Here is a 14456-nt window from a genome sequence, read left to right as displayed (position 1 = left end):
AGGCTGTTAAGATCTGTCCTAAGAAAGCTCTGTCTTTCCATCCCATAAGTTTTGGGTCATCAAGAGGCATTAGATGAAACGGCTGGCTTACAAAGCTCTACCTCAGACCACTAGAGAACTGAGATTCCAGAGCTGAACCATGCCTACATCAACAGGCAAAACAAACAAAATCCTCCAAGAAGCCACAGTGGTTTTCCCCAGTCCTCTTTGCAGCTCAGGGATAATCACCAGGAGACATTCTTTGTAATTTTCTGGTTAAGAGCATGGTAATGCAGTTGATGTGAGGAGGACCACACGGTGAGCAGGGTTAAGATTTCTTGCCAGAAGCAAAATACTGTTGCTGCAACACTGTACTGGAGGTCCTTGGTTCCCTGTCAAGCAAGTCATTAGCAAGTGTTAAACGTCACAGCCCTTCTTTTCTTTGCACATATCAAAATGATTGATACTCCCTTTGATGGGAGGGAGGCTGAAGGGGGTGAACATTGCTTTGCAGGGCCGTTATCCTCACGGGCAAGTCTTGAAAGCTATTCCATGCTGTTTGTTTATCAGGAGCTACTACAGGGCATATTATAAAAGCTGTGTGATACCAGCGTTTAGTTCATTCATTTTCTACCCTAACACAATCTCTAATGAATTATCACAATCCATTAATCATGCTTAAAAAACCCCTCATTTATTAACATAATATTTAATCACAGTGGTCTAGAGAGCAGTACAGCATTACATCAGATCAAACAAGCGTCAGGGCTGCACATTTGCCTTTGTACCTTGTTGATACATATTTTAGACAAATTAAAATCATAGAGATTTTCTGAAAGCTAAGGGGACTCAAAACAGTGCTGTAGAGTCCTTCAAGCCATTTTCTTTCCTAACATACAGAACAAGGTCATTTAGGTGGAGCAGTTTTGGCATGAGCACTTATAGCCTAGGCTGGATAAATACATAATTATTTTGAACTGTACTGTTAAGGATACATAAATCTACACTTGCAATTATACTGGGAAGAATTTAGGAGCAGAGATTCCCACATGAATCTCCTTTGATGAAGATGCACATCTAACATTTATCCCTACATTGAATGGAAATGAAGGGCCAAAGGCCCTTTCATACACAATTATAAATTGCCAAGTATAAAATCTAGTAGTCTACAGATACAAGATGAGGTGCTACAGCGAGTTGCAGCAGGAGATCTCCCAGGCAGTGAAATTACGAGGATATAAATGGTGTGGTATCTTCACTTACATGGTTTGGAAGTTGGGTGCATTTAAAATCAAAAACACATCATGCCTTCAGCAGCAGGGGAGGGAAGAGGAGAGCAACCACAGGGAAGAAAAGCAATCATTAGGCAGTTTTTAGACAACTGCTCTGCCTTCCAGTTTCGTGTTAATTATTTTTTCCATAAGGCCTCCCACACTGAATGCCAGGTGGGCACAAGCTACAGTGATAACAGCTTGCACTTTCTTGTCACTGCCAATACATTTGCTGACAGACTTCCTTCAGAATTAAGGCTGTTTACTCTAGGAAGGCAGTTCAGAGCTCCTAAAGTTAGACTCCTGCAGCATCCTCTAGAAAAACCTAGCCTTCTCCAGTCACTGGAGAAACCTAAGAAAGGTATGCCAAAATGAACACCAGCCTACAAGCCTCATTTGGCCTCAAACTCTAGATAGATAGCTTCTACAAATTTGTCAGTCATCTTCTTTCAGGACTGATTCTGCTCACATTGATGCTAACCTCAGTGGAAGGTTATGTCAGCCTAGTAGAAACATGCAAGTCTTAAGCCAGAGGCAGAAAAGAAAAAAAAGGCCTTGAGGTGACCAACACTATTTTCATTTTTCAGTAATTATTTTTAAAATTTATTTTGATACAGCTAGTTTGTAAAACAGATATTGCAAATGGAGCATTGGCTCAGCAGGAGGTGCGTTTCACAAGACCAGTAATTTACTTGCTGAAACAGCATCATTTAACACACAACAAAGAATTCAGGGAAACTGCAGACCTATACTTCTCCTCAGCAGCTCAGATCAATCTACTTGTGGCCAGAATATTTTTTCCTCTTTCCACACTTTTTACCTCTCCAATCATTTTCACATCTTCTCGTCCATACCAGTCTGGCTCATATACTTCATGAAGGGACTCTGTAAGCTTCTTCGAGGCATCTTGCATCCCTGTAATTTGACAGAAAAAAAAATACATAACCGCAAACAACAAGAAACAGTTGATAAACATCTTTTTTTCAACCCACTTATACTCCCTATACTATTCCCTCTAGCATGTTTAGAATACAGTTTTCAAGAGCTGAAACAAAACCTTTGTGTTCACGCAACTCCCCAAAGTGAACAAGAAATTTTCCCCATTGGAGAATTAACCCGTATTTACTACAGACATTTAATACCTCATTGAAAGATTATCATCAAGAAGCCAATCAAAGAGCAATCCTGAGTTTCTGCCTTCAGTTACTCTCATCTCTTCCATCCTGCAGAATAGTTTCCAACCAGATTCATACTGAGTACTAACGCCTACTTGCATGGAGGATGAGGCATCTCCTAGATGGCATGACTGAGATGGCAGACATTTAGAGGAAATGGCATCTAGAAAAAAGGACTTTGGAGAGAAGCCAGAATGGATCTGCTCCAAACAAAAATGGTCGCCAAAAGGGGAGAGGTCGCACAAAGGCTGAACATGTCTCAGGACTTCATTTGCTTGTTTTCAAAGATACTGAAATCTCAGGAGCTTGCATGTGTAAAGTGAGAGTTGTTAAGAAAAAAGAGGTTTGCTGCTCTTGGGGTCCTTCCTTTCTCATTATGCCATTCCCATGAGGGCCCACAATAATGACGGCAAAATAAAACTACATAAATAATGAAGCAAAGGAGTGAGACTGGCAAGAGCTGAGGCCACGTCTTCAGGTCCAGGCAAACAAGATGTCTGAACCTGCAAAGTGGACTGTAACGGACATGATTTTACAAAGAATGAATATCTTGCATGCTGACCCAGCAGGGTTAGAAGTACGTGGATCCTAGTACCTACTTCCACTTGTAACAGGATAGTGTCTACAGAGAATTGTGCTGAACCAAACTGGATCAGTCACCTCTGAAACCCATGACACTACAGGTGAAAGAAGAAAAGGGACTGGCAATGGTTATCTTGTCTCTAACATGCAAAAGATACGACTTTCTTTCCACCTAAAATGACTTAAATATCAAGTAGATTCCATGATAGTACTAGAGAGAGCCTAAATCTTTCTTCAGTGAGACCACTTTGATCCCAGTGAATAAACTGCTGCCCTCAGTGAAGGCGCTGGGGTTTGCCTTTCTGTTTTGCTAGAGCAGGAACACATTCGATGGTGAACGTAATTCTGAATCCAATAAAAAAAAGAAAACCCGACCACACCTAAGAAGATGTCAAGTGTCAGTTCAGAAGCAGTCATTTTAAAATGACAGACAACTATCTCAACTTCCTTGCAAAATCTCAACAACAACATTGACTGCTAAAAATAATGTTTTGACCTAGCAGTAACTATTCTTTTTAAGCACATTTTTCCCCAGCCAAAGTCTGCTTGCTGCAGCACATCTGTGCTGTCTTGAAAATATCTCTAGTGTGATCTTCAGATTTAACTGCTCATTGGCTGGATTTAGAAATAACATTGACATATCTCTTTTCTGCATGAATAAATGTCTAGAAAGAGAAGAGAATTAACTTGAAACTGGAATGTCTGGAGTGAGCAGTTTTGACCTACTCAGCAACTATCGTACTATGCACTCCAAAACACACACACAAGATAGGACGGGAAAAGAAAAGCAAAAGGGTACACCTCCCAGTATAAAAACAGTGGTCTATGGAATGGGTAGGACAGGCAAAAATAGTTAAGGAAAAAGCTGGAAGTAAACAGCTGTTCTTGGACCTTGGTTTCAAGGGAGAAAATGGCATGGGTAAGAGGGAGAAAATGTACAAAGTCTGGTGTGCAGAAAGCACAAGCTGTTACCCTTAAATCAATAGGTGTTGTCCCAAAAAAAAAGAACATTTGACTTTTTCTTGGATTGTCTTGCAGATCCTTTTAAAGACAGAACTCAGTCCATAGAATTTGTATAGCTTATAAGGACGTAAGGCACATTTCTTCCTCCTCTCCTCTGTGCATAATGCTTAGGACAACAAATCTCTAGCTAAGAAAGGGTTCCTGGAGAGAGGAGGTTTTGTCTAGAATATACCAGATCACACTGAAATGCAGATGATCTTCACATTTTTTTCCAGGTAGGACTCATTTAAAATCTTCTTCAATGCCTCTGCAAATTAAATCAATTCTGCAGGTAAGGCAAAACCAATATAGTATTGCTATGCTTTATGCTTTTATTCTGCCTGCTTGGAAGGGGATGGCTCACATATCCTTGCTCCTACTTGATCCTTTCTGATACCTGTACTTCTGCTCTTCAGTACATTGCAGACTAAACCTGCAACATATGTTCCTGTGGCAGGTGCGCCAGCTGAGCTTCTCTCTAATCTCTCTTGTAGTTTGCATTCAGCTCAGCCACAGATCAGCTTCAGGTAGAGCACCTTTGCCTGTACAGACTTCTGCTTTTGAATACTACACAACTCAGGCCTATATCTGCTTAAGGGGGGGGGAGGAAGGGGGGGGAGGAAGGGGGGGGAGAGGAGGATTGTTGTCACCAACACAGAAATCATACCACCATGTAAACAGTCAGCCTACAGGATAGAGAAGCCATCTGGCCAACAAAACAGCCTCATCACACTGCTTCTGACTATGCACACAGCTGACAGCCGCTGTGGGAAAGGGGACGACCGAAAAATAGGAATGTAAATCAGCATCCGATAAGTTTCAAAAAAAAAAAAAAAAAAAAAAAAAAAAAAAAAAAAAAGATGCTGAAATTTCCTCCAAGCATGAAAGACTCCGTGCTTATTCCTGCAAGGAGAAACACCTCACGTCTGGTAGAGAATTTTCATTGCTCAGTCCATCCAGCAAATAATAAACAAAGACACTAACCTACTGCTTTGATCCCTGTTTTATAACTCCCATCAAAAAGAGCTACCCTGCCTGGCAATAGCTGCTGAAGCTTTATTATGACAGTGAGTGACACAGTGATTTCTAAGGGGTTTTTGGGTTTTTTTTTTTTTGGCAAACCATTACTGGTTCTTCAGTGTAGTATCAAAAGCATTCTATTTTCAAACTTTTTAAAAAAATAAACCAATTTTGGACTCAGCAGTCAGAAATACACAAGAAATTACAGCATCTCAGCAGGAGATTTACCATCCGACTAGCAATACCTAGAAATGTTACAGTCGTGGAGATAACACAGTCTGCTTGCAACCCTGTCTTGCATGGAGTATTTCTTTTTCTAGCATTTGCAAAGGTGAACACCACAACATGTGCAGATTTCACTGGTGCTCAACATGCATGCAACATGTGAGAACCTGGGCAGCAGTCCTGCACACACAGCACAGCCCAGGAAGAGCCATGCATGCAAAATTGTATGCCCATGAGTTGAGGTCAAAGCTGCAGAAAATGTAGGAATAGACTGCAGTGCCTACACCAGATCCAAAACAGAAATATGGTCTACTAATTACAAAAGCAATATTATTTGTATTTGTCTTGGCAGACTTTAAACAAGCCTATTTGTTTCAATTTTAAAAAAAAGTTTGCTTTGTGGAAACATGACTTAAAATTCACCTTTGATGGCAGCTAAATATCCTCTCAGTTCTCTCTGGAGCCTGGAACCCTCTGCCTGGAAAAAAAGAAAAAAATGCAAAAAAATGAAAACACATTTCACTTATAATATATGCCTTAAAACATACATGTAGTATGTCAAGCTTAACAATAAAAAGCTATTTCACAAGCTATCTGATGAATAAAGTCACTTGCAAGCATTTCAAACATACTTGCTGCAGGTGCATACACAGGTTCACATAGAAAAGGTGGCCTGTGCAAGATGCTACACATAGTGTAACTTTGGGCTAAAGTTTCTGGTTTTAGTTCAGCTCTTTACAGAGGGAAGCATCCCAGTCAAAGACAGGTAGATTTTACAGCCAAGTTCCAGTCTGGCCAACATCAAGTCAGCCTGGCCAATGTCCTAACATGAAACTCAAAAGTAGTACAATTAAGACTGCTCCACCTGCTTTGGAAACCACTCAAATTAGGCCAGTTTGGACTGGATGAAGATATAGGCACTTACATAAATGGCTTACTAGTTTGACAAACAGTTTTCATAATATTTTAGATTTTCAAATATTTGGTAAATAACTGTAAAAACAATAGTGTTAAAATAGTTATTTCGTTTAGCTTGGCAAGTGCAGTCTGCCATGAAATCTCAACTCTTTCCTTGGCAAATATATTAAAGTGATCTTTCTTTGTTTTATATCAATAGGTTGTTTTACTTTATCTATGACCATATCACAGCTTGTACTTGCAAAAAAGTATTTGCAAAAAAATTTGTGCTACATTATGGGACATACATTATGGCTAAAAAGCTGTTCTCTAGGACACTTTCAATAGCCTGAAGAATTTGGAAATCCTCTGTGTCTATTGGTACCTAATATCCTCCAGTTTATTTATTTAAATTTCTGGAAACTACAGGAATATTCGTTTGTGGTTACCTTTCTTACACAGAGCTACACCATATGGAAAAATCAGCTGCAATATTCAAGAGAACACCTTGGAATTTTTCTTATATTTCTCATTCGAAAGTTAAACCTCAAAAGGGTGCCTGTGTTAATATTTAGGAAGCAGAGTCTCAACTGGTATAAGTGTTAAAACTCTGCTGAAGTCAAAAGACTTTGCCCATCAGCGAAGGATTTGCCATTAGTGACAGCAATGCTCAGAGTGTTCAAACAGAGAGGATCACGAGAAATTCAGATTGAAAGAGACTAGCTGGGTCTTAAGATCCATCTGCCTGCAATCACATTAAATTCAAGCGGTGGTTCTCCAAAAATAACCACTTGCCTAACCAGGGCACACATTGCAATATGCATACTACATCTCCCAAACTCACACGCCTCTCCCAACTCCCTGCTGGGAACTGAAGGCCTCTAGAACTGAAGAGCAAAAGCCCCAAATTACAATGTACTGTAAGAAGAGAACAAGGGAGAGCACAGATATTACCAGTATTCTAAGGCCTTGGAAATATTAAGGAATTTCACAGGCAAAGGTGCCCAAGCAGGCTTAGAAAGCAGGCTGAATCCACTTTATGCATCCAGCCCACCATTCTGTCTCTGGTTTTGGACATATTTGATGCTTTAAGGAAAGGCAAACCCTTCCTTTGCTTTGGGATCACCGCTACACACCAAGGTAGGGCCAGGCAAGCACCTGGGGTGGGAATCAGTGGAATCCCGAACCCTTGAGCATCAGCACTCACAACACAACAAAGGGTAAGCTCTAAGGGGTAGTGGTAGCTTGCTGTTGTGTCCAATTAAACAAACAAAACAAAAAAGAACAAAAAACCCAATACAACACATCTTCACACCGCCTAATACAAATTGCCATTCTATCATAACAACACATTATAGCATCCTACATAACACAGTATCATCCTAACCCACTTTAGAAGAGGACTTTTTTCTACTTCTGTTGGTGATAGAATGGGAGGCGGAGGATGACAGAAGTTGTCTGCTTTCCATGGAGAAAGGCATTAAATGAACGATACTGGCAGAGAGGAAAGAATATTGAACCTGGGGAAAGAAGCTCTTGCTCTAAGATCTGAAGATGAGTATCTGTGGACGCACAGTGGAAGTAAGAGAGAAGTCCCCCTTTTATGTGTGTCAACCTCCTGGGAGGACTCCTTGTCCTCTGAGAAGCCACATGAATGTATAGGAATTATCTTTCCAATTCACACCTTGAGCATGAGCACGAGTATTGCCTCTTAGCTTGTGGCAACAATGGGAACAAGTAGATACTCACAGCAACCAGATTCTTCATCACCGTCCAGCTGAACAGGTTCCCAGATGGTAACATTTTCTGATGTTTTGGAAACAAGAAAACTGCAGTTGGAAGGCTCGGAACCCTGTCAGCAGTCCTCATTTCCAGGAAAAGGCCTATATTTATTCATACACGTGATATTCTGTCACCAAGAATAACTAGCACACAACAAAAGGCATGTCAGGGACACACACTGCTCAAATGCTGTTTATAACTGTGCTATTGCACAATTTTACTACTAGTACCCCAAAACACTATGACGTACATCGTGGTTGGTAAGTGCCACGAGTCATCAGCAACCACTGCTCAGGAAAACAGAGGAAAAAGTCAAAGCAGTAAAACACGATGCAACTATTTTGCCATATGCGCTGTTAGAAATTCTCATGATTCATTCAAAAGAATAATTTTAACACGAATCTCCCTCAGTCTAGGTTATTAATAAGTCACAAGCCATTGAAATATCCATACAACATAGAGCCATAAGAATGTTCCTTCAGTAGCAAATGCTGTATGACATAGTACTAAAGGGTCCATGGGCATGGGCCAGCTCCCATTCCATTTCTGAATTCTCTCAACTTCAATGGCAACAGAATTGGACCTTCATATATACATATATATATATATTTTTTAATTTGCATCAGAAGTCCTCAGTCCAGTAAATTCTGTGAAAGGCACCTGTGCTCTACCCATTCTACTAAACTAAGCTCACTATTAGTGAAGGCAGATGCACTCTTACCACCTAAGAAACTAATACTCACAGGATGAAAATATTGCATTGCTGACTCCACGCACCTTGCAAACTGTCATATACTGAGTTTAAAAGCACTGTTTTTCAGATTTCAAGCATATTTAATATTTCCCCTTCTCCATGCTAACCACCTCCCAAACTTTCTCTCCCTTCTGGTCTGTCAGATGGAAGCATCTGGTGGTTCTGAAACAATTGCTCCAAGTAATTTCATTAAGGCCATCCATTTTGCTAATTGAGGTGCAGCTTCTTTAAGGGTAATGAAAAGTAGGTGTCGTTTTGCAGATGCTGTGCTCTTGGGAAATGAGATTTCCCAAAAGAGCACTGATACTTCCTGTACCATTTCAGAATTTGGTTTACATGAGACAGCAAAATGAGTCACAGCTTCATAATATGCAAGAATACTATTGATATTTGTCTCTAGAGTTTACTTAATAGCAGATTTCTCACAGTCAGGTTGGTTGATAACAGCGGGCATATTATCAACAGACTCCAGCACCAGAAATCAGTGCTCATAGCTCACCAGGTCAAAATCAACAGATAAACTAACAAAGATCTCTCAGGCAATCCTGTCATATCATACATCTGAGCAAGATGGCATGCTGATCACCCAAAACAGTATCTCTCACTAAAAAAAAAAATACAGTTCTCCACAGTAATGTCCCAAACAACAATTTGGTACTTTGAACACTGTAGTATACAGTCGGTGCTGCTGTCAGCTCCCTTTTTCTGCTCTGTAGCCTTATTAATGTGGTCAGTTCTATGTATCCAGGAAAGATGTGCACCTGGTGAGACAAGGAGGCTCAGTGGCTCAGGGTCATGTCATCTGCAGCCACAGATCCTACCGGCCTTGATGGCAGCACTGAGCCTTTTCAGTAGGACTGTCTTTTGGGGTTATTCATTAATTTATTTATAGTATTTAGGCATGTCTTAGAGCACAGGTATTAAGACAGAGAGACACAGCGCAGTTGGCTCAAAGGCTGAAAAGACCTACCAAAACTTTTAAAAACTACAACCCTAAAAAACAGAGTTTGGGTCTTACCACCTTTCACTTGCTGATGCATCAGGAAAATCACTGCTTCTGCGCAGAGTATAAGGGTCACTTTGCCCTCCATGAAGGCTGAAATCAGATGACCTATTTGCCAGGTATCATTTATTCGCAGCTTTCCAGTCAGAACAGAAGAGTTTGACTTATCTATCATGTCACATACAAGATGCAAACCCAATACGTCTTTAAAGGAAAGGTCAGTGTCACAAGTGCTTAATACCAAAAAACAGACAAATCACCCCACTTTAGTAAGTATTGTATGCTCCAGGCATTGACAATGCTTTTGACTCTCACTAATTTGCCCCATATAAATACAAAACAGCTAATCATTAATGCAGCTCTAGGTCTAACACTGCAATTTTTTCATTTCATCACTAAGACACAAGGGAAAAATCAGCTCAGATGAAAGCATTTTAAGTAGCACCTGGCAGAAACTCTGTTGGAACATGCAGTTATTACCTGTAACAAAGCATGGCTGTCATTCTGTTTGGAAACACTTTAGGTAGTATTTACTGACACATCTTTTAGGGAACTCAGAAGAATGACTATAAACAACTATATCACTACAAAAAGCTCAAAAATATAAGTGGCTTTTGGGATGAATCCATAATTTAGTATGAAATATGTCTGCATATCACAGTACAATGTTGTACCCCAACCCTATTTGAACATTTTTCACTCCCTTATAGCTCCTAGAACTGTCTCCCAAATTTGGGAAATTTGTTCATGAAGAAATACATTTCTTTTCTCTTTCTACCAGCTAACAGAGACTTGGATTTTGAATTACTTGTCTAGTGTGTCACAGGAAAAAAAAGAAGAGTTGAAAAAAGCTGGGGTTGTAAACTGCTCTGGAAAAACAGAGGTTTTTGGAATCCCAGTATCTACCAGGAGAGTGCTTCAAATTCGTAGTCCAGTCACCAAGAAAGCTCAAGAGTGATAACTTCATTGCTCCAGTAATAAAGTAACATCGTGAGATGAAAGAAACTGCATGAAATCACGCAGGCCCCTCAGACAGTTTGGACTAATCCAAAAACATGGGCTAAAAAAGGCAAGAACCAACATCCGCTGCCCCGTGTTAGCAGTGACACCCCCCCCCCCCCCCCAGGAGCCACATAAGAAAGCTCCATGCCTGAAGTCATACTCTTATTACTCTTTTGCTTCTGACTACTGCTTACGGAAGCAACTCTGTTTGGTTCAGACATGGACCCTACACAAAATAAACAAATTCAAAAAGGAAGGCTTTGGGATAAGAAAATAACATGACGAGAGGCTTAAACGGGTATCCTTCTCGTACCTGCAGCATGACAATAACCCATAGAGAATTTGGTCTATTTGGCATCCTCCCTAAAGAGAGTCCCAAACATTTTGCTTTCTGTTTCTAGTACCTCACAGCTAAACCTCTCACTCTCTAAGCTAGGATTCTACCCTCATACCTGTTACATCTCTCCACAAGCATACTCACATTCCCAAAGAAGGGCCCAGCCTAATGGATTTAATGGAAATTTGGGGTGTACAATGACACCAAGTTCAGAGGCTACAAGTGTATGGCTAAAAGTAATCTATACACATAAAATATCAAGTTAGACTTTCTAAATACTGAATTGAGTCTCTGTGACTATAGTTGCATCTATAAGCAATATAGTAGCAGGTCTAAGAGAAAACTGCTTGGAACTGTTGGTGTGAACTGGATCACATTCAATCTGTGTGTTGAACTCCAGAGCCTGGCTATGTCAACTATCTCAAGGGTCAGCTATGGCAAAGGACTCCTGAAGAAACCTGTAGCAGGCTACTCTAAAAATAGCCAGAGAACTTCATCACTCAACTTCACATCCTCACAGAGAACAACCAGCACAGTCATTAAAATCAACAGAGATGTAATAGGTTGTATTCAACAGGCAATCAAAACCAGCCCAAAGTGACTCTGGTTCAGACTTTACACTTGGAGCAATGAACAGGCACAGTCAAAAAACCCCAAAACATCAGATGTCGCACTCTCTCAGCTGAAGTAAGGAATTAGTTGGAATGGGTCTGGACCATTTCTTCAGAAATCGATTTATAGGACAAAACAGAGCCTCACATTCCTGGGAATCTTGCCTGACTGGAAATTAGTGAGGCTGAGATGAGATTTATCAGAGCACCATGTCTCTTCTTGTGGAAAAAAATGCCCCCTCAGTCATGAAATAATTATTAAGCATACATTCCAGGATGAGATGATTATCAGCAGAGACTCCCCCCTCCCACCACCCCAAAATAATTTGCACAGCTGGTATCTGCCTGTATTTGGCTTATCTAGTATCTGAAGTACATTTGGGGATTGCTCCTGAAAAATCAGACAAATTACCTCCGAATGCAGTTTGCAAATACTCCAGAGCTTGCAGAAAGCAAGCTCCCTCCCACCAGAGTCTAGATTTTGTTCTCCAGTGTCCAGCTTACTTTGGGGGACAACATTGGCATCAACTTGGTTTAGCAACATATGTTGCAGCTTAACAAGCATCAAGAATGCCCTGCAGTTTAGTATGGGATTCCACAGAAAACTAAGGAAATCTGGATAACAGCTAATCGGAAGTAGTATCTCCCACTCAAAGTAATGTTAAAGCTCACATTTTTGTTTATTGCCTGAATTCTTGTCTCCATTCCAAAACCATGTATGAGATCCATAAAACAAGGGGTCTGAGGGAAGGACATGAAGTGGGTTTCAAGATAGTCAAATAAATAAATGGGATGCCCAAGAACACACAGAGGAAAGAAGATATTGCAGAACACAGATTGAATTTCATGTGATTACAATGCATATTGGAGCTCCCCTTCTTCATCATGTCTTTCATTCAGCTCCAGATTAAGACACCTGTGACCGCCTACACATGAGCTGTCTGCTTTACCTCCCCTTAGAGCCAGCACAGATCTTGTCAGTGCAGTCAGTGGAATCAAGAGAGCAATTCAGAAAATCCTAAAGTCACATCATTCGCTTAACATAGCCATCTAACGCCTCTTGTGACACCCTGTGAGACCCACAGGGGGCTGGCAAATACAACAGGTCCTAAGGGAGACGCTCAACTTTGTGAAAGGGCAGTTGGAAGCCAAAATTTAGATGAGTGACTCATGCCCCTCAAGGCACCTGGTCAACTCAGTGGGGCTGCACCACGAGGGGGACCGAGCCAGGAACTGAGGGAGACCCCTTCACCGATGGGGTGCCATCCCACAGGGTCTGAGCCAGGCAGGCAGAGCTGGGGGCTGGTAACAGGGTTCATCTACAGCTCCCGATACAGTGAGGGGATAAGCCAGGTCCAGGGTCCAGCAGGAGATGGGGCTCAGGCAGGGACTGAGTGCCCAGGGCCAAGCTGAAATGGGACCCCTGGGCGGGTGTGAGTGGGGGTCCCACATGGGGCAGGGCAGGGCCAGCAAGGCCCACATGTGCCCCCAGAGCTCTGACAGTTGCTGTCTAGGCCCTCCTACCAGGCTGCCCAGTCCAGCACAAGCATCTGGATAGCCTGAGCTCAAACGCAGCCACCCATGTTCAGGTGTTGCAATGTGGAACTGATGCCCCTCTGGGGGCAGGGTTCAGCTGCAGAAACACATGTGTCTGCTGCCCTGGAGATGTCACGAGGTACCTGAGAGGCCTTCGCAGAGCCGGTGGCCACTAAACAGGACTGCAGGCAGAGCCATGCACTTCTGGAGCTGCCACCAGGGGCCAGGTGGGACACTCTGAGACACATCCAGTGCCTGTGGGTAGGCAGTGAATCTCGTCTTTGGTGTCTTGGATCACTAATGAATTCCAAGAAATCGGCTGCATGGCTAATACAAAAACAGTGCTTCAATGCAGGTTAATTGTCCCAAAGAACATCTTGAAATCAATGTTGTGCTATAGCTGTCAGGAAGCTAAACAAACTTGCAGCAAATGAGTATCTGGCCAGAATAAAACTTCTCAGGACCCCTAACAATTATACCAGAGAAGTATCTTTTACTGCAAGGCATGCATTTAATAAAGTAATTCACAGAAGCAGGTTCTGCTTGCTGAAGAACAAAAAAATGGCTCTTCCTTTTTACCTCATTTTATAAAGGAGCAACTGCAGCACTTGACACTTTATTCTGACAACGTTTCTTTGGCTTCTACTTTGGAACAGTAACTGGTAAATCTGTGTGTGCATATAAAATACGCAATGTTAATGTGCTTATACACCAAATATATTTTAATTGTTGACATCTCAACTCCATATGGAAAAAAGTAATAATGAGAGGTAAATGCGAGATTTCATGCATAGACATGAAAGAGAATATTGATCTCTCACAAAAATTAAGCAAGCACTGAGAGTCTTTACATTTCAGGATATGGAAATTGCTACTTAACCTCCTGTCAAAAAAAAGTGTAAGCTACAATTCCTTGAGTAACAGAACAGAGATGGAATTTCAGGTAAAACCCCAATGGACTTGATATTTTCACAGCAGAGAGAAACATGCAGGATTTTCTTTTTTTTTTTTTTCCTTTTTCTAAACTTCAGGGTTGATTAAGAGATTTGCACATTCAAAATTAGCTGTGCAGAATGGAAAGTCTAAGCTTTGAAAAATTTCTTGCACTATACTGAAAATCTGTCATAAATGAGCTTATGGGGTCCACAAGTTTTTTTTTTTTTTTTAATAAAGATTAGCAATTTCTTGTTTTCTTGTTTACAACTTAATTTAAGTGGAAGGTAAATATCAGTTCTATTTACTGTTCAAAATCAAAATCTTTGGACTGCTGCTTTCAGTTG

At 41.1% G+C, this 14456-nt stretch overlaps 1 protein-coding gene across 1 annotated transcript in view; it reads right to left on the bottom strand.

Annotated features, from left to right (window-relative positions):
- The window catches only part of AMPH (amphiphysin), a 48665-nt gene extending 40747 nt beyond the window's left edge, over positions 1-7918 (bottom strand). The window contains exons 1-3 of the mRNA XM_067292178.1: positions 7901-7918; positions 5678-5732; positions 2071-2165 (exon numbers count right to left, since the gene is read on the bottom strand). Coding sequence (XP_067148279.1) covers positions 2071-2165; positions 5678-5732; positions 7901-7918 — 168 coding nt within the window. The remainder of the gene's footprint in view (positions 1-2070; positions 2166-5677; positions 5733-7900) is intronic.
- Between the last annotated feature and the right edge of the window lie 6538 nt (positions 7919-14456).

The sequence above is a fragment of the Apteryx mantelli genome, chromosome 2, assembly GCF_036417845.1.
Source record: "Apteryx mantelli isolate bAptMan1 chromosome 2, bAptMan1.hap1, whole genome shotgun sequence".
In the NCBI taxonomy this organism is placed as follows: domain Eukaryota; kingdom Metazoa; phylum Chordata; class Aves; order Apterygiformes; family Apterygidae; genus Apteryx; species Apteryx mantelli.
Note: the sequence above shows the minus strand (reverse complement) of the source record. Positions and strands in the feature narration are given on the sequence as shown.